General features: G+C 53.3%; 1 protein-coding gene across 3 annotated transcripts in view; it reads right to left on the bottom strand.

Annotated features, from left to right (window-relative positions):
* The window catches only part of GRM4 (glutamate metabotropic receptor 4), a 116842-nt gene extending 102382 nt beyond the window's left edge, over window positions 1–14460 (bottom strand). For 2 of the 3 annotated variants that reach the window (XM_053603086.1, XM_053603089.1), the window contains exon 1: window positions 2135–2997. In XM_053603086.1, the coding sequence (XP_053459061.1) occupies window positions 2135–2653 (519 nt within the window). In that variant the 5' untranslated portion in view covers window positions 2654–2997. Of the gene's footprint in view, window positions 1–2134; window positions 2998–14053 lie in introns of those variants that run through there. The other variant, XM_053603090.1, reaches the window with a different exon arrangement.
* Between the last annotated feature and the right edge of the window lie 5145 nt (window positions 14461–19605).

Below are 19605 nucleotides of genomic sequence, written 5' to 3'. Positions count from 1 at the left end.
CTCCCTGTAAAGTGGGCACTCTCCCCTCTGGAAGGTGGGGAAGAGGACCCTCACTGATGTCACAGTTCCAAGGGTGGGACCAGGCTATTTTGCCATCTTTCTAAAAGACTCAGAGTCACAAAAAGTGTTTAACAGAAAATTCAAATAAAAAGAATACTGCAGCATCACCCACAGTGTAGCCTTCCCAGAAGCTGGAGGTCTGTGCCCCACCCTATAGGCTAACAAGGAGCCTAAGGCTTGTCTCGTCTGCTGGATGACCCAGGCTGCCTCAGCTTCCAGGCCTGGGCAAGGCAGTTGAAGTGATGACTCAGCTGGCCTGAGCCATCACCAGGCCCTTGCCTGGGCCAGCCCAGCCCAACTCCTCCTCCCCTCTGGTCTCCCCTCCTTACTGGCTACCCATTTCCAAGGCATCCTGCCTGCTCCTGAAATATGACCAGGAGCAACATGGCCCCCAGAGGTTGTTCAAACTGTCTGTTGCAAGAGGAAAATTTTTTTCCAGTCCTTGCTGTATCTTAAAACTAAATACAAATTTTGCAATCTTCATAATGCACCCATTTGTTTTAAAATTAAAATTGTGTTTTCATCTAGAGCATCATCATGTAAAGTAAAACCACAACAGGAAAAGGTGCATATTCCAGGCCCAAGGGCACACCAGGGATTCAGGGATGGCTGTGTACGCAAGTGGGACACAGGTGGGGCACAGGCAATCTCCGGTCTATGTCCTGCCCACCTAGACACTATGACGGCATGGCTCTAGCCTCCTACCTTTCCTGCCACCACCAGCTTCCTCACCCCCACGCTCAGTGCTGGGACCTTCCTCTCCCTTCATCCCCACTTCTCCCCTCCCAGTCGGAGAGATGCCTCAAGACCTGATGCATCATGGGAGATGGGCTAATGGCTTCCAGAAAGGGCCCAGCCCAGAGGGATGCCTCAGCTTTTCCCACCCTGCATGGCACCAGCAGCCTCTCTCAGTCTACTCCCTAACTCTGGAGACTTCGAGGAGAGATGGGTCAGCCCCAGAGGCTGACAATCTGACACCAGGGTGAGGAAGGGACCAGGTGGCTTCCTTCCAGCCCCTTCCTCTTCCCTCTCCCCATTCTCTACACGCACACACACACACACACGCACACACACACGCATACAAACATGCACAAACACGCGCACACAGAGCAAACAAGGCAGGCTCCAAGAGAGAAGCGGGCACATAATTATTGGTAAAATGCTTGTAATGTTTTTCTCTCTACCCGGTTGTTTTAGTAGCTTAGCGAAGCACTTGGCTCCAATTGAATTGCAAATCAGCAGCTCTTGCCCCAGGAAGAGAGGAAGAGAGGCGGCAAAGAGGGGGCAGGGAGGGATTCCAGAAAGAAAAGGAGAAAGGTGTGCGAGGGAGAAGGGCAGAGGAAGGAAACAGAGGGAAGCTTGGTGCAGGGTCCAGGACACCAAAAACTGGGACTGCCTACTCCCTCTGAGACTCAGTTTTTCTGTCCTCACCTGCATTCTCTGAGACTCAGTGCCCCACCCCCAACCAAAACATAAGGACACTTTCTTTAACCATAATCTTGGGTCAGGTGGGAGGGCCACAACAGGCTTCTTCAATTAACCAGAAGAAAAACATACACGTCTTGGGAATTTCAATTATTTGAAAACAATGTCAAAACAAGTCTTGCTTTTTCTCTGTGGCAATCTCCAATACTCATACTTTCATTCTTTTTATCTGTCTGTCTGCCTTTCTATCCATCCACCTGTCCATCTTTTTGTCCATCATTTGGGCTAATTTCCCCGGGGTTCTTTCCCTCACCCTGGCCTCTCCTCCTCTCTTCTGTCATTCCCCAGCACTTCCTAGTCCCTCTGGGCCAGAACTCCCTAGAGGGGGTGCAGCCCGGCACAGCTCTCAGAGGCAGAAGCTGTTTCAGCACCACAGTCAGCGCCACCAAGCCGGGTCCCTCCCTGACGCCTCTGTGCCACAGGGCAATACACCAAAACTGGAACGACTACTCAAAGGCAAAACCATCCCTTGGAGTCAGGAAGGGAAGAGGACACATGGGGCAACCGGCCACACATGGCCCCCTGGGGTGTGAGGGGCTGAAGCTATTGGGGGAAAAGCACCGTGGGGGCCAAGCGGCCAGGCACTGACCTTGAAGAGGCGAAGGATGTTAGCCACCATGATGGAGACTGAGCTCCCTGAAGCACCTATGACACCCACCACGCGTTCAGGTTTGGTAATGATGGGTGGGCCGCCACTCCCACAGCGGACCTCCGTGCCATCCTTCTCGATGAGCGCCTGCACAAAGGTCAGTGACTGCTCGAGGGCATGGGTATCCCTGGAGCAGGTGTCCAGAATGCGGGCGCCCAGCGTGATGTTGGGCAGCAGGTCCGGGTCGTTGTTGATGCGATCCAGAGCAAAGAGCATGGCCTCCAGCCGGTGGACGCCCTTCTCCTTCTTAAGTTCTCCACAGGCCTTGCCCTCTGAGCCCCGGCCGTGCACTGGGAACAGGCCTCCCAGTGTGATGTCCCCATCTATGCGGATTGAATTCATGTGGGGGTGGCCTTTGGGCTTCCCCAAGGACAAAGGCACCCAGGGGCCGTAGAGGCTGAGGAGCAGGCAGAGGGGCAGACGGGCCCACCACCAGCCCAAGCCTCTCTTCTCAGGCATCTCGGAAATCCCTAGAGACCCATGAATGGCAGGCCCCGCTCCTAGCCCTGGCAGGCCCCTGGCCCCACAGCCTGGGTAAGCATGGGCAGGGCGGCTTCAGCAGCAGGGTGGTTGAGGGTGGCCGGCGGCGTGGACCACACTGCTGCTCTCTCCCACTTCCTCGACAGTTGCTGGCACAGTCCAGGCCCACGACAGCAGGCAGTGACCGGGGTTGCAGGAAAGCTCTGATCCTCGTCCCCTCCTGCAGGCCTGTTCTTGGTGGATGACTGTGGAAAGGGAAGAGTGCTCCTAGCCTGGCGTATCTTGGCATCAAGGAGAAAACAGCTCCAATCCTCTCCTCCTACCAACCTTAGAAGGGGGGGGGGAGAGAGAGAGAGAATATCAAACAGAAGCCCAAAGAAGACATTAGCTATTCTGATCTCTCATCAGGAGCCTGAGAGGAGATGCTGGAGGTTATCGCCAAAGACTCCATAAATCTCCTGAACTTGGTTTCCTCTCAGCTGTTGTTCAACCCTGGTTTAAATGGGAGAGCTTAAGGCAGAAACTAGGTCATATTTGAAGCTCCCTAAGGCCTGGGCCCACTGCCATCATGCCTGGGCATGAAAGTGCACTCCCCAGCATCAGCTTTGCACTGGCTTGGGAGGCAGAAGGGCCTTCCTCAACTCACCCACAAGAAGCAGCAGCAAGACACCAGTCTTGCCAGACACAATCCCATTATAGATATGAGGGGACAGAGGCCCTGAGTCACACAGGGAGTGTGCGATAGAATGCCTACTAGAACCAGACTCACCAGCTCCAGACTCAGGAAGGCAAACAAGACCCTGTGGAGACGAAATCATCCTGCGCTGTGCTGCCTGCTGTGAGCCAGGGTGGGCCCTGCTCCTCTGAAGGCCGAGAGGCCAGGGAGAAGCCATTGGGGCTCTGACTGTCCTCCCAAATCAGTGCACAAGGTGGACCCTGCCCTTCCACATTTCCACCACAGGTGCAAAACCACCCTAGGCAGAGAAGGTAAAGCTGGTGTTCCCTGTGTGAGAAGCAAGCCTCCTTCTGCCACCCCACCCCCCACTTTCTGACTGTCTTTATTCTATTTCTCGATTTCTCCTTCCTCCCTCTGAGAGTGGGGCTCGGGTTACGGCCTGAGCTACTGCACATTATTAAGATCATCATCATTATTGTTGTTGTTGTGATTAAATATTTATATGCAAGGGTAGAGGAGAGAACGCCAGTTCTTCCTCATTCTCACTGCTAATTTGGGCTAATTTCCCCTGGGGTTCCTTCCCTCACCCCAGCCTCCCTGCTCAAAGCCAACAACCTACCTCCCCACCACTGAGGAGGCCACAGGAAGAAGGGCTGGAAGCTGAGTCAAGGTAGCAGACCCCAAGCTGAGTCTGGGTAGCAGACCCCAAGGATCCCTTCCCCCAGAGAGCTGTTATGAAGACCAACAAGCCACTTGTCCATTATATGCCTCAGTTTCCCTAAGCAGTTGGAAGAAGAGTTTGTGTTTAGATTGAGAAGTTTTCCCAGAGACATGGTGAGTCCACCAAGGCTGAGTGGTAGAGCTCACGCCTGTAATCCTAGCACTCTGGGAGGCCAAGGCAGGTAGATTGCCTGACCTCACAGGTTCAAGACCAGCCTGAGCAAGAAAGAGACCTCCATCTTTAAAAATAGCTGGGCATTGTGGCAGGCACCTGTAGTCCCAGCTACTTGGGAGCCTGAGGCAAGAGAATCGCTTGAGCACAAGAGTTTGAGGTTGTGAACTATGATGCCACGACACTCAACCCCAGGGCGACAAAGTGAGACTCTTGTCTCAAAGAAAAAAAAAAGAAAGAAAAGGCTGAGTGGTGATCTCAGGGCCATCTCACCAGCATACGTCATATGTCATTGCCCCAACAGAGGCCCTGACTTCTCCTGTTCTGGGTTAAGGAAAGGAAAGGGGAGGGTACAGTATCCCAGAGTCTCAGCTTCTGGCCTTCTCTGGCCTTCTGGATCCTTGTTTCACATCTCATCCCTTCATCAGCATGCTCTTTTCATATTAGCTCCTCAGAAACCAAGAATATGGCTCCTAATTCTCCCTGGCCCCATTCTGCAGGTAAAGCAGTGACCAAGAGACATCACATAACTCTCCCAAAGTCACATGGCAAGGCAAGGTGCCTCCAGGCCTAGAAGCCAGCACCAGTCACTGAGGGATGCCTAAGGAAAGTTTCATAACACCCTTATCTCCCCTGAAGCCAGAATCCAATGACCTAGGGCTGCAGCCAGTACCAGTGCTTTGGGGAAGGCTTCAGAGCTGCTAAGATGCGGGGGTGGGGGTGGGGTGGGGGTGCCTATGCCTATATGGAGTCATCATTACTCACACCTCCATGTAAATGAGCTGATCAGATCTCTGTCCCAGATGGCTGTGGGGAGTGAGAGGACATGAGCTGTGAGTTGCTGATACCAGTACCAGGAAATTCAGAAAAGAGAAACTGGAGAAGTCACAGACAAATCTACAAGACCTGCTACTGCCTTGGTGGAAGTGAGACACATCCCCTCTATTCCTCAGTAAACTCTGAAAAGTGGGTGGGTTGGACTAAAACCCAGCCTGGGGTCACCTGGAAAGCATATTTTCAGTTGTCACCATGATGGAGGAGAGTCACTACTAGGCTGTGTGCAGGGCAGGAGTCAGAGAGGCTAAACAGTCCTGCTGTGGGTGGGGGAGCCTGCACAGGGATACGCTATCTTGTCCAAATGCCCCGTGAAGAAGTAACAGCAAATGACACCACCACTATGTGCCAGCCATTGTTCTGAGTGCTTTGCTTACATTTCCCCATGCAATGCTCACATCCCTCTCCGTGAGCTCTCTAGTATTTTTATCCCTATCTCACAGATAAGGAAGCCGAGGCCCAAGTGCTTACATGACACAGCCCAGGGACACAGAGCTGGTGCAGGCTGCCCGTGCCCCTGGCCACTCCATTTCACTAGGCCAGACAATCTCTCAGGCCCTGCCGGTTCAAACATCCTGTGAGTTTGATTGGCCTCCATGAATTTCAAATGGAGGGATTTTTAGTATCATGACAGGCTGTGTGCCAGGCTACAGCAGGGCAGATTCAGGCTGGGAGATCAATGCACAGCAGCTTTTGACAGTCAGGCCCTGCTCAGCCTTCCAGATCCTTTCTGAGGTCTCAACGTGGCTTCTCCTTGAGGCTTGAGCACGTCTGCACCGAGCAGTGTGCACAAACAGGCAGACATACACACACACACACAGAGGGAAGGACAGAGGCCGGACAAAAAAGGCCTCTAAAAGGAAGAAGACAAATGCCCACAGATTAGGACCAAGAGCCGCAGCCCCAGGCTGGCCACATCCCCCCAGGCTTCCCCCCCTCCCCACCAGGAATGGTCTTAGCCCCTGACCATGGGCCCCTCTCCACCCCTCAGTCCTACCAGGCCTGCCTTTTCTGAGCTTCTCCAAAGAGCTGGGAAAACCACTATCTCTTTTAGCCTCCTCTCCTTCCTTTGATCATGGAACAGGAACAAGAGAAAAGTAAAAATACCCCAGGAGTGAAAGAAGCCTCCCAGCACAGAGGCGAGGGGTGGGGGGATGGGGGGGGGAGCCAGGCCGAGGCCGCCTTCCCCACAGGGCCTACCTCCACCTGCAGAACAAGGGGGTTGGGGAGGATATAGATGGGGTACTTCTTTGAAGTCCTTTCTCCAGTGCTCAGAAACTCCCCAAATTCCAAAATAGCCAAGAAAGCTCAAATCTGGAACAGTCAGGAGCATCCTTCCCCAGGTAAAATCACCAGGATGGCTGTAGGTCCAAGCCAGCATGCCCAGCCCACCCAGGAGAGCCTCTTCCCTCTGCCCTCCCCTCTTTCCTCCCCATCTCTCTCCTCTCTTCTCCCACCCCTGTATTCTCTTCCCTCCCTGGTCCCTGCTAGATTCCTTGGCTCAGGGGAGGACAGAGCCAGGCATAGAGGGATAAAGACCCCAGAGGAGAAGGGATGAGGAACAGAGAGGAGACACTGGGTCACCTACACACAGAAATAGCTCACAGGCAACAGCACTTTCCAGAACAGTCTCTCCAGTGAACATGGATGTGAGGGGAGCTGGGGCCACTATAGGCTACCTCTATCCCCCACACAGTCAGGATGGAGCTCCAGGGGGAGTCCTGACCCATCTCAGCTGAGGGCCTCTCTGATCACTGAGGGCCCGTGTGGAGGGATCCCCGTAGCTCCCCCCGTGACCACTCCTAAGTCTGTTAACAAGCAGGACCTTCACGCTTTTCTAACTCTAGTCCTTCCCTCTGCAATCAGGGCCCAAGCCAGAAAGAACCACAAACCACAAAACAACAACCAGATCTGAAGAGAACTACTATGATTTACTAAACCCCCAATTATTTTTCATTGAGCTTCTTTTTATTCTTTCCAAACTAAGAAAATAGAACAAAGCCCAAACATGAGAATAAAAGGCAATGAATAAAGGGAACAACGTTGTACTTCATTCCCAGGGACTGGGACCTGAGCCGGAGCCACTGACACCCACTCTGGCCCTCTGAGGTCAGTTTCCAGAGTTTCCCAGTTTCCTGGGAGCTCTCAGACCTCTCCCCACAACAAGCTAGGCCTTCAGAGTCTGTTGAGGAGAGCCAGTTAGAAAGCACCCCCGCCACCACTTCTCAGCCTCACCCATGTTCCCATCACCACGTTTTCATCTCTATTCACCTTTGCCTCCTCAGGGCCCCGCCAAGCCCAGGTGCCCAAAGTGCTCAGAAATGCTCCAGGAATTCTGAATGGCTGAGTGGAATCTGTTTTGAATCTCCTGAGCTGTTTAGATGTCTCATCACCCACATCTCCTATCTTCCTGGAAGGAGGAAGGTGCAGCACCACTCCCCAAGAGGAAACAGGTGAACAGGCCTCCCACTTCTGCGGCCCTTCTGCATAGGTATGACTTGTGAGATAGACTCTTCCCAAGTGGACAGGGCCCAGACCCAGGAAGCAGTTTGTTGAAAGCCACCTTTCCCATCTGTACCCGCAAGAAAGCCCAGTCTGATCTCCACCTGCATGATTCCCAGCTCATGGGGAAAGGGAAAGACCTCCCAGAATAGCTATCTCCCCAGAGGATTGTGCCCTAAGGCCAACGCTGCAGCCAGCCTAGCACTGTGCCTGGCACCCAAGTTTTGTGGAAGCAAGTTTTGTGGAAGTGAGTGCCTGGACAGGATGTGAGATGAATGATCCATGGGTCTCTCATTCAAGTAATCTATTCCTGTATTTATAGGACCCCTCTATAGCCTCCTATAGATCCCTCTACTCCCTACAACAGTAATTCTAATGGTGGAATTTGGGGCACGATTTCAAGCAGGAACCTTCAACCTACCCCAGGCTGGCCAAGGCTTATTCTACCTAAAGAGCAGCCCTGCTCCCAGGCACTCCTCCAGCGCAGGCAAGGAGGGCATAGTGTGGGGCTGGTTCCCACCTCCATCCCTCTGCTCTGCTCCTGTATTGCTCCAGTGCCACAGCCTTCCAGTTCAGAAACTCCAGGTACCAGTTCACAAGCGATCCTCTCCCTGTTCTGGCAAAACAACACATAGCAGGGCCTGATTCAGAAGTGACTGGCTCTGTGCTGGGCCAGTGGTGGATGCACTGGAAGTATGTGAGAAAGAAAAGACGGGAGGGAGAATGGGAGGGGTGGAAGAAGTAAATCCCTAGCTTAATGCCAATGGACACTAAGGAGGGGAAAACTTTATTTTTTTTTCCCATTTCATTTTCCATTTTTTTTTGTTTGTTTGTTTTTAATTTATTGTTCAGGATCCATTGAGGGTACAAGAAACCAGGTTACACTGATTGCATTTGTTAGGTAAAGTCCCTCTTACAATCATGTCTTGCCCTCAAAAGGTGTGGCACACATCAAGACCCCACCCCCTCCCTCCTTCCCTCTCTCTGCTCTTCCTTTCCCTACCAGGAGGGGAAAACTTTAAATGGACTGCCCCTGCTTCCCCCAACCTATGATTCCCTGCAGCCTCCCCTCTGTGAAGCTCACCCTTAAGAAGCAGCTGAGATCCTTCCTCTTCCAGGAAGGCTGCCCTGATTATTCTAATTCCCATTACATCCTTCCTCTGCAATTAAGGACACAGAGCCTGTCATGTTGTTATTTAACACTGACAAGACTTCGAGCATGTTAGAGGCTTGGAAGGGTGGCACTACCGTCCTCTCTTTATCCCCCAAGGTTCAGAACACAGGAAAGGCTCAATAAATGACCAAAGCCAGGTCCTTGTCCAGAGCCAGCTGGGCAGTCCCACTGAGGCAGAGCCCAAGAGAGGAATTTGAAGCAGCATTCTCAGTCCATGGAGTGAGACTCAGACCTTGCCTGAATTCTTACATCCCCATTGTGCGGTCAAGCATAGAATACAATCCTTCCTTCCACACTACCCAGTCATTCAACGTGGTATTCAAAAAGTGCTGAGCAGCCTCTGTGTTCCAGGCCCTGCTTTGGGCACTGGGGAAATTGCTGGGAACAAAACAGGCACAAACACCTGCCCCGTGCAGCCAACATTCCAGTGGTGGGTGGGCACAGGAGAGACAATAAACACGCCAACACATAGGTGTGTGGCTCTTCAGGAAATCATGGAATATGAAAGTAAATAAAGCAGGTGAGGGGGTAGGTAATGACCCAAGGGCATTTTTAGAATAGGTTAAGCAGGAAAGACTTCTCGGAAGAGGTGACATTTGATCAGAGTAAAAGCAATAAAGGCATAAGCCATACGGTCATCTGGGAAGACAGCATCCCAAGTAGAGAGAACAGCAAATGCAAAGCCCCTGAGGTGGGCATGGGCTTAGCACTCAGAGTTCAAGAAACAGTGAGGAGACCAACATGACTAAAGAGTAGTGGGAAGGGGAAGAAATTAACAAAGAGACAAGGTCAGATAGGGCACCGAGCATAAGATCAAGCAGGATCTTATGGTTCATGGTGTAGATGGAGAAATGAAGGGCCACAGAGGGTCCGAGCACAGCAACAAGCATGGATTCATGACAAGAGAAACCTGAGACCCAGAAAGGCAGTCACCAGTGAGGGCCTCAGTGGCTCACATCAGCAAATCTCATCAACATGCTCCATCACTGGAGCACAGCAAAGCAAGCAGAGCTCATCAGTCTGGGGTCCCAGGTCAGCCCAGAAAATGCGCAGTCCTGACCTTCCTCTCCCAAGGCCAGGACCAGCCACCAAGCTCATGCTTACCCAAATCTCTTCCAACCAGCAGGCCCCACAACCATGTAGACCCCCAGACATCTCTTCCCTACCCCAACTGCCCCACCCCTATGTGCTGCCACCATCTCTACCTTTCTAGTATAAGACTCAAGAGGGCAAGTACCTCTGCTACAGCTGTTACTGCTGTAGGCTTTACCACAAACACTGCTCTTCCTCTCTCCTTCTTCTTCCTGTCCCCCCTCCTTAAACCAGGGTACCCCCAATCCTGTCACTGCCTTGGAAAGCTGGGTCACTGGCTTAACCCAATCACCATCCAAACTCTGCCATCTTACACAGTATGGACATAACCATGGTAGTGGGTGAGACTTCCATCCCTAGGCCACACTGAGGCCAGGCACTGAGAAGGGACAGTGAGTGGTATCTGAGAAGCAATCACACACCAAAAGCTTAAGAATCTAGGTCAAGTCCCCAATCTTTACTTCTATATTTAAAACTAAAAATAACTCTATAGCAATGACAGAGTTTTTACTATAAGTCATGGCCCCAACCAGAAAACAGTTTCAGGGCCAGTTTCTGCCATCCTAAGGGATAGAAGGAGGGCCAGGAGGCCTGAGTGTGGAGGACTGGGCAGAACCCAGACCTCCTGGTCCCAATGTAGGTGACCAGCACTATGAGAACAGCTCACTGAGCTCTCCTAGGACTCGGTCAACTAGTGGCCAGTGCCTGCTTCAGGAAAACTGAGAGGCTTAACTAGACACACACAGCCTGCTAATCAGCATGGCTCGGCCCCAAAATGGCATGGGCTATCATTATGGTCTTGTATTTTCCAATTACAGCAGATTATATCTACCTTAATTGAATGGGGTCCAGATAATGTCATTATGTATTGCGTTCCCTTATTCATTTAATATACACGTATACATATATATTTATGCCTCACTGCTGACAAGAGATTGCTAAATGGTGAAATTAATCATAAAACATTTTGACGGGAATCATCAGCTTTAATTTAAGGGGTGATTTTTACTGTCCTTGTACTGCTTGTTTTTCCATGGAGCCAAGAGAAACAGATAGGAGCAGTCTCTCAGGCCTGTGGGCTAGGAGGCGGGTAGGCAGGGCAGGGGGTGGGCTAGCTGCACAGGTTTCACCTCCTCTAAGCAAGTCCCATTTATACGCCTCTGCTTCAGAAGCAGGCTCAGGCAAGACAAGCCAGGTGGAGGGGAGTAGTGGAGAACCAAGGCAGGAGCCCCAGAGCCTGTGACTCGGCGCCTGGCAGGGAGAAGGGAACTGGTTGGGAAGGAGGAGCTACCAGCCTCAGTTTCAACTGGGAGGCAGCAGGAAGAGGAAGACCAGAGACAGTAAACAGAGAGGAGAAACAGCTCACAGGACCGGAGAAAAAGCAGCCTGTACTCTACAAGGCCAAAAGCAGTGAAACTTCTAAATTTTTGCTAATCCCCTACTAATTAGGACAAAAGTGACACTCAATAAAGTAAGTCCTCTTCACTCTTTCCAGGAGACATCAGGCTAGATGGGAGTGATAGGAAGGTGGTGCCCACTGGTCCAAGCCCACTGCCAGTCCCCCTCAACCTCTACCCTGGGGCAGGCCCGGACAGCCAGCAGCTTTTCAGCAGCCCTGGTATTGGGGGCCAGATCCCAGATGCCAGCTTCCTGTATGCCTTCTCCTAGGCTGCCAGCAGGGCCCACTGGAAAGTTGGGTTCTAGGCCAAGCAGAGGAGGACAGCAGGGGTGGGCAGATGTCTTAGGGTGGGTGGTAATTAGGGGCTGCCGGCTCCATACTTGTTTAGGGGACAGGACATGTCTATCGGCTGTAATTATGAAGCTCAGGAGCCTGTGGGTTCCGCTCCCATCTTTTCCTGCCAGCTGGCCCCTTGCGGCAGGAGGTGGGGGGCACGGGTATGGCCAAGCATCCTGGAGGCTGGACTGTGGTTCCCTCTGGAAACAAATGGACTGCAGAGCCCTTCTGAGCCTGACCCGGACCCCTGCCCTTTCTGGCTAGCATACTGGTTACTGCCCTCCACCCCCCCACACACACACCTGCAATTGCCTGCCTGCTGTGTGAAATGTTCCTTCCCAGAGACATCACGCCTCCAACAGAATGAAGCCACCCAGACGCAGAGGGAAGAGAGATGGTAAAGGGAAAGATGAGCAGCCTACACAAGGCCACTGAGGCCAAGAAAGCAGCACAACTCCTGACATGCCTCCACCTCCCATGTACCTGCTCCAGGACCTGTTCTTAGTGACAGGCTGCACCCCACCCCGTCCTCCTCCAACATCTCTCCTGAAAATCATTAGTAGAATATTTCCGAGTGTCTCTTAAACACAAAACCATGAAGTGCTAAGACCTCAAGGGGGGGGGTAACTTTTGGGGTATTTTTGTTCCATACAGCTGTGAAGATGTTGGCAGATGGACAAAAGCTTACATCTAAAAGACAAAAGTTGAAAGGGATGTGAAGGCAGTGGTTACCTATTCACGGATGGAAGCAGAGGCTCAGGGCCACCATCTTCAAAGGCCCCAGCCCCAGCCCCACCTCCATTCCCAGGACAGAATGTTGATTAAGTGGTCTTATGGGGGCCAGGGAACAAACATAAGGACTCCAACTGCCACTCTCCTCTGTGAGAACTCTCTGCAGATGCTGCTTTGAGCCTTCACAAGCTCTTCAAGGAAGCTCTTCCTCTACCTAGGCTCTGAGGAAATGGGCTGTGGTGACAGGCTGCATCCCTCCCAGCATCTCACTCCTGGGTGGGCCCAGGCATCCCACCTGGATCAAAAGGAAATTGGGGCAAACCCAGGACACATCCTAGGAGAGTGGGGAGATGGGAATGAGAACATTCTTCACTGGCAGCAAGGGCTGGCCCAGGGATGTGGCTGAGCATTGCAGAGTAGCAGGCTGTGAGATTGGACGCTCAGTCTGGAGACCCTTGGAGCACTGGCCTTCCTCCCTGCCCTGAGCCCCACCTTCACCTGGGAACAGACAAGGGGAGGGACTATGCTGGGAAAACACACACACACACACACACACACACAGCCTCCCCATCACACCAGGCTTTCTGCCAGACTGACAGACGAGCAGCCACCACTCTCGTAGACACGTGGCTTCGGGTGCCCCAGCTAGACAAGCCCGGCTCACTCGGTGTCCTGAAAAACCAGCTTTCTCCCGCGCCAGGGGTAGGTACAGTGCTGAGATGGGAGAAAGAAAAAAGCAAGGCGCCTCGTCTAAAAGGACTGAAAGTGCCCAATGTCACTAAAGGCTGAGGGGCAGGGGGCGCTGGTTGACTTGGGTCTCAGGACTTCCCGCCTCCGCCGCGGCTGCTCCAGCTCAACTCAAACAGCCCCAGACCTCCCCGGTGCCGAGGCGCAGCTCGCAGCCGCGGCCTCCACCTCCTGGCCCGGACCCCGGCCCCGCCCCCACGCGGGGAGGGGCGCCTAAACCTGCGAGCGCCAGGAAAGACCGACCCCGGAGCAGGGACCCCCTCAACACACGCACGCACACGCGCGCGTACACACACGTACAGACACACACGCGCGCCGCTCCACTCGTCTGCGGCCGCACGGTTCATCAAGGTCCGGGGGAGGGATGGTCTGAGTGTCCGGAGAGAACTTGACCCTTAAGTTTCAGGAACGTAAGGAGACCCCGGACCCAGAGGCGCCGCCCCAACCCGCTGCGGCCGCGGGCAAGCGATTGCCAGGCGCCGGCCGGTGGCGAAGGCGGCGCTGAGGAAGGCTCGGGAGCTGGACGCGGTGTCTGGGAAAGAAGCCGAGGCGCGCGAGGCTGATGCTGCCCTCCCGCCGGGAGACGGCGGAGAAGAGGTGCAAATAATGCCCCGCGCCCACGCCTGTCTTGCCTCTACGCGGAGGAAGACCGCTAATGTCGCCGCCCCCACCTGAAAGCTGGCACGACCCTCCATCCGGTGGAATCTCCCATACTCGGAGACACTACTTTCCCCCCCAGCCAGCAAAAAAGCGGCTGCCCCATTACCTCCCTCCAAACATCCGGACGGTCGACCCTAGTAGCCCCGAGGGAAGACCCTCTAGTCCGGGTCCCGCGCTCTCCGGCACCTAAGGCTCCGGCCCTCTTCCGGGCACCCCAAGCGCGGGAGCTCGCCAGAGGCCACTTCCCAGTGCTCCCGTATGCCCGCCGCAGTCTGCGTCTCAGGAGGCCGTAGGGCACGGTCCCCTATGCCTGTCCCTCTCGAGCCACAACTCACCGCACGCCAGCAAGGTTTAAGCCTCGGTGAGGGGTCGGCTGCGTGCCTGCCCACCCCGGGGACGCAGGGAGGCGGCGGCTGGATGCTCGGTTCTCGCGAAGCCCAGAGCCCTGGCCGCAGCGGGCGGCGCTGACGCTGCGGACCGAGCCCGGTGCGGAGCCGCTTGGAGTCCCAGACGCAGCGGGGATGAGCTGGCGGCCGCCCGGCCAGAGCCTCAGCTAAACCGCACGGCGTTCGACTGCTGCTCAGGCGAGAGCGATTAAGCGAGCTGGGGCTCGGCGACAAACCCTGCTCCTGCTGCCGCGGAGCCTGGCGTCCAAGCCGGAGGGAGCTGGAAAGGCGGCTCCGAGGAGCTGAGTCCTGCCGAGGCTCCGGTCTCGGAAGGAAGCGGAGCGGGAGCCGACGAGCGAGCGCAGCCTACCGAGGTGCGGACGCCCGGCGGCACCGAGGCAGCGGCAACAGCAGCAGGGAAAAAATGAGAGCGAGCTAGACAGCGCGCTGTAGAGCTAGCGAAAGAGGGAGCAAGAGACGCGGAGAGCGAGGAAGACGCGAAGAGGGGAGGCTGCGGAAGGGGGCGGGAGCGCTGAGAAGCGCAAAGGGGTGAGGGGGCCGCAGCCGCTCAGCCCTGGAGTCCCCAGCTGCTGCCGCACCCAAGGAGATGAGAGCCCAGCCCCGCAAGTTTGCGCTGAAAGTGCGGGGCCGAGCGCGCGGCGCTTCCGCTGGCCTTTTAAAGAGCGAGCACCTGGGCGCCCACCCCCTAACCCACACCTCCACCTCCGGAAGGCCAGGGCTTTCACAGCACCCCGCCGCCCCTTTACACCCTCCCCGCAACTGGCTGCCCTCGCACCTTACCCCACCCGCGCCCTCTCCCGAAAGCGCCTCTCTTCCCCCTCCTCCCTGCGCGCATGCCGGATCTCCAACCTCAAGGATATGATGGGGACCCCTCCTCACCCCAGAAGTCAAGGGTCAGGGAACATAGCCTCCCTGACACACATCCAGAAAAGCACAGGGCCAAAAAGGGGCTCACTACTTCAACCTCGGTGCGTCATTAGAACCCTCTCCCGCAGAGCCGCTTCTCACATATCCCCACGCACGTGGCGTATGCCCCCGTGTGGCATATGCCCCCGTGTGGCATGTTCATTTGCAGACCCCACTGCTCCTGGTTCAAGTATATAACAAGGAAGGAAACTGAGGCCCACTGAGGCGACTTCACTTGCTCCAGGTCTTACAGTCTGTGGGAGGGGACAGTTTCCACTGAGCTCCTTACCACCCCAGGACCCTGCCAAGTTAGGGGAACACCTAACTGGTTCCCTCCAGCACTGGTTTGCAAAGTGTAACAGGTGGCCCAGTTGGCAGGCTGCAGTGAGCCTAAAGAAGAATCCCTCAGCCAGCCATGGGCCCAGCTCTCCTTCCCAGAGCGGGCTTGAAAAATCCCAGGAGAGGCCTAGCCTTAGAGGCAGGCAGGAGGGAAGCTAAGAGCCACTGAGCCTTCTTAGGATTGCAAGAGCATCTTGCCCCAGACTGCAGAAGTGTCTTCAATTAAAGCTATAATGTGTGACTGCCCTCGTCCCTGGGAGGGTGCACTGTGTCAAGGAGCTAGGGAGAGGGGGTGGCTGGGGGCAGAGCTGGAGAGGCTGGCCAGAGGTCTCCCTGGCTGACCTGCAGAGTGCCACCTTGTACTCAACTATGCCCAGGCCTGGAGGGACTCAGCCACCCTCACAGCTCAACCCCTAATTTCCACAGATAACCTGCTCATGGGCCAGGAGAATGTCTGGGAGGGTCTGGGAATACCAGGGACTACTGTTTTGTATGTTCTCCCTCTTGTCCCTTATCCAATGTGCCTGCCCCTTCCTGAAGATCTGCTCAGCATCACCTCAGAGCTCCAGACTACAGCAGGCCAGAACCACTTTGTATTGACCGTTATTCATCCAGAGCCTGGCACTTGAACCACAGTGTGAGCTCAAAAAATGTTGGATAAATGAATAAATGTTGGTAAATTGTGTATTCTCTCTGCTGTCACATATAATGGCCTCCATACCTATCTCATTTTCCCGATCAGTCTTAAGTCGCTGATGGAAGGACCCAGATTGCTTTCATTCAACTACCCTTCCTTCCTTTCCTTTCTTCCTTCCTTTCCTTTCTTCCTCCCTTCCTTCTTTCCTTCCTTCCTTCCTTTCTTTCTTCCTTTCTTTCTTTTTGTAAATGCAGCTAACCAAGATTCTGCTCCACTCTTAGCCCCAGGAATACACAAATGACTGAACATGATTCTGCCCTTGAGGAGTTCACCCTGTGGCCATTTGGACCTCAGCATGACACATTTTATAGAGATACAAGCGAAGGCCATGAAAGTTCCTGCTGCCCAGCAGCTCTGACCAGCCAAGTGTGCACTGCTCCAGCTTTGCAGGATACTCAAGTTATTCCTGGAGAGGCCATGTCCTTGGAACAGTCTGGTTTAAACCAGACTGTGAGGGTGCCTGGGTCATGGTACCCAAGGTCCTCAATTTCTGATCTGTAAAACAAGAATTATGACACTGCCCTCAAAGCAGGACTGTAGGTATAGAGTGCAGATTACCGACTACAAGAGGCCACCCAGTTAACGGAGTGCAGGGGGGCTTGAATTCAGCCTATTTTGGTCTTGACAGGGAACACATCCTGCCTTGAGGCTGTCTGTCCAAAACGCGGTGTTCCTTTTTCTGATTCCCTCGGAGGTACCATGTGGGCTAGAGGTACCACCTTTTAAGTAGCCTAGACTACTAAAAAGGTGGTCATGTAAAGGGAATGGAATAATGTATGTCTGCACAGCACCCAGTCCTGTATTTAGGTGCCCATAAGAGGGAGAACCCAGAACATAATCCTCAATATACTTTTTTTTTTGAGACAGAGTCTCACTTTGTCACCCTCAGTAGGGTGTTGTAGTGTCATAGCTCACAGCAATCAACATACTTTTGTTAAATGAATGAATGAATTAAACTGAAAACATGGGCCATGGTTTATTGAGAGCCAAAACTAACTGAGCCACTCTCCCATCCCCTGCCCCTGAGTGTTGCCTTCACTCTGTCCATAATTATCCCGCCCCAACCCCCCCACCAGCTGTGTCGCAGAAGGCTGGGCAGGCTATATTTTTCAGGGGTTAAAAAAAGAAACACTGTTGGCTGGCAGATGGCTGGGTTTGTGCACTCGTCCAGTTTGCAGGTTCCCTGACTAAAGCCTAGCTCTTTTGGACAACCATTCTGTGTTACCCCAGACCTCCATACCTGCACAACACCGTGGTGCTTAGCCATGGGCCCTAATCTGTGGGCCCCGCTTGTCCAGACACTCTTCTCCCTCTTACTCCCTTTCTGCTGAGTCGTGGCTGCCTTGACTTGCCACAGAGACAGACACAGAGACACACGAAGACAGACTCTCACATACACAGACACACACATGTACACACACAGAAACTACATTCACATACACAAACACAGAGACACACAGACCCACACACATACACACACTCCATTGGTGTCCCCTGCCCCTGCCACAGGAGCTAAGGAACAGCAACTGTGGGAGGACAGTGATCAGAAGTAACCTAAAGGAGTCACACAGTAAGGACTCTGGCCTGGACAAGTGGCTCTAAGGCCTGAATTCCCACCTACCCTCTTCAGCAAATCAACTGCCCCTCAGATCCATGATCTAACTGGGAAGGGCTGGGGTGGGGGAAAGAGGACACAGAGCTAGCTGGAAGCCAGGAAGCCCAGACCTCTATGCTACGAAATACGTGGCCTACGGCAGCCCCTTAGCCTCTCTGAGCACAGGTTTCCCCATAAGTGAGACCAATGGCCAGGCTCGCAGGGGCTCATCTCCCTAAGGATGCTGGGTTGGGTCTCATTTTGAAATTTTAAAGGGGGCTGGCCTGATGGTGGTATAAGCTGAGTGAGAATTCTAAACCACCTGTCCCTGTGCCAGTCCCCATGTGCAAGGGCTTACCCAGGGAAAAGAAGACACATCTCTGTGTTGCAGGGGGGAGGGTTGAGAAAGGCAAGGAAGATGCAGGTAGTATTACAGAAAATAATAATACAGAATCCTGAGCCTGTGCTTCAGACCTCTGTGACCTGTTCTTCCTGATATCTGACCTAACTCCCTCCTGCTCCATCAGATTCTTTCTTCCAGCTCTTAGTCTTGCCTCATTGGGGAGGGACAACAACTTCTCCCTTTCCCAATCACTGATTCTTCAACTTCTCCATTTCAAAAGAATCCTAATAGGACAGAGCAATTGTCTTTGAAAATCCTAAAGTTTAGGACTTGTTGAAATAAACCAAAGTGAACTTAAAGGTGCAGGGGCCCTAGGAGAACCTAGCAGACCTGACGCACTTGACAAATAGTCCAGTGTTAAGTTGACCCAGCCATCACCTCAGCCTCTATGTCTGAGGGGTTTCAATTTTGGTTTCTCTTAAACCAGGCCATTAGATGGAAATGTCTGTGATGGGGAGTTTGTATAAACAATAACTGTCCTTTGGCAGGACATTATCAGGATGAAGAGCTGACTAGGAAGAGAATGCAATGGTTCCAGGCTCCCCAGAGAGTCATAAGTCACCCTTCAGGCACTGAGGGAGGAGGGGTTATGGGCTGGGGTCAAGGCTGAGGCCTTGGGCTAAATATCCTGGGGTAAGTCAATCCTACTCTGCATCCAGGTTCCTCAGCCCCTCTCCTTTACCCCACAGAAGACATTAAATCTCAAGGGTATAAGCACTGGGAAACTCCCCCAGCCCAGGCTCAGGGCCAGGCTAGGATAGGATGAGTGAAACCCCTGAAGGCTAACAGACAAGGAACTTGAGAACCTGTGCTTCCCTTATAGACCAGTATGAACCTAGCCTCCAGGAATCCTCCTACCCCTCTGGAACTTTCTCGAGCTTTTGGCTTGAAGCAATCTGTTGGCTAAATCTGTGATTCCAAAAGGCACTGAAAACCACAGTTTGTCCATAAGTTTTCAGTAAACTTATCTGGCAATAAAATTTGATGTGAAAGCTATTCACTGTTGCTATCTAGCTCCTTTGGTGGGAGATTCTTTCTGTCTCACTGCAGGAATGCCTGGGAGAGTATTTGTTTTCAGGATAGTGCACCAGGCCTCCTAGGGATATTTGCATCCTATAATATGTGGTATTTGTGCCATATCTTTCTAAACTCCAAAAGGCCTGGCCCTAAGTGTGTCTGATAAGGGTCTGTGCACCTATAATCATCCCATTTGGACCAGGAGCTTTACAGGGTACACAGCACACTTGTATCTACACCCTCTTCCTGCCCTGGCAGTCTGAAAGAGAAGAGGCTGGCTGGGGCTATACCAGCTAAGAACAGGAAGAGAGGAATCTTTAGCAGAACACAGCTCTGATAAACCCATTCACCCAGCACCAGATACAAAAATAGGACCAGTTAATAAGGATTTAGGAGAGAGTACATTTGGCACCAGCATACTAGAGGGGCCTTAACACCTGCTGTAGGAGCACCCCACAGGAATGGGGGTTTGTGCCTACAGTCTAAGCAACCAGGGAGGCTGAGGCAGGAGGATTGCTTGAGCA

Source organism: Nycticebus coucang, chromosome 9 (genome assembly GCF_027406575.1).
Source record: "Nycticebus coucang isolate mNycCou1 chromosome 9, mNycCou1.pri, whole genome shotgun sequence".
Classification (NCBI taxonomy): Eukaryota; Metazoa; Chordata; class Mammalia; order Primates; family Lorisidae; genus Nycticebus; species Nycticebus coucang.
The sequence above is the reverse complement of the archived record's forward strand: the minus strand, read 5'-3'. Positions and strand labels throughout refer to the sequence as shown.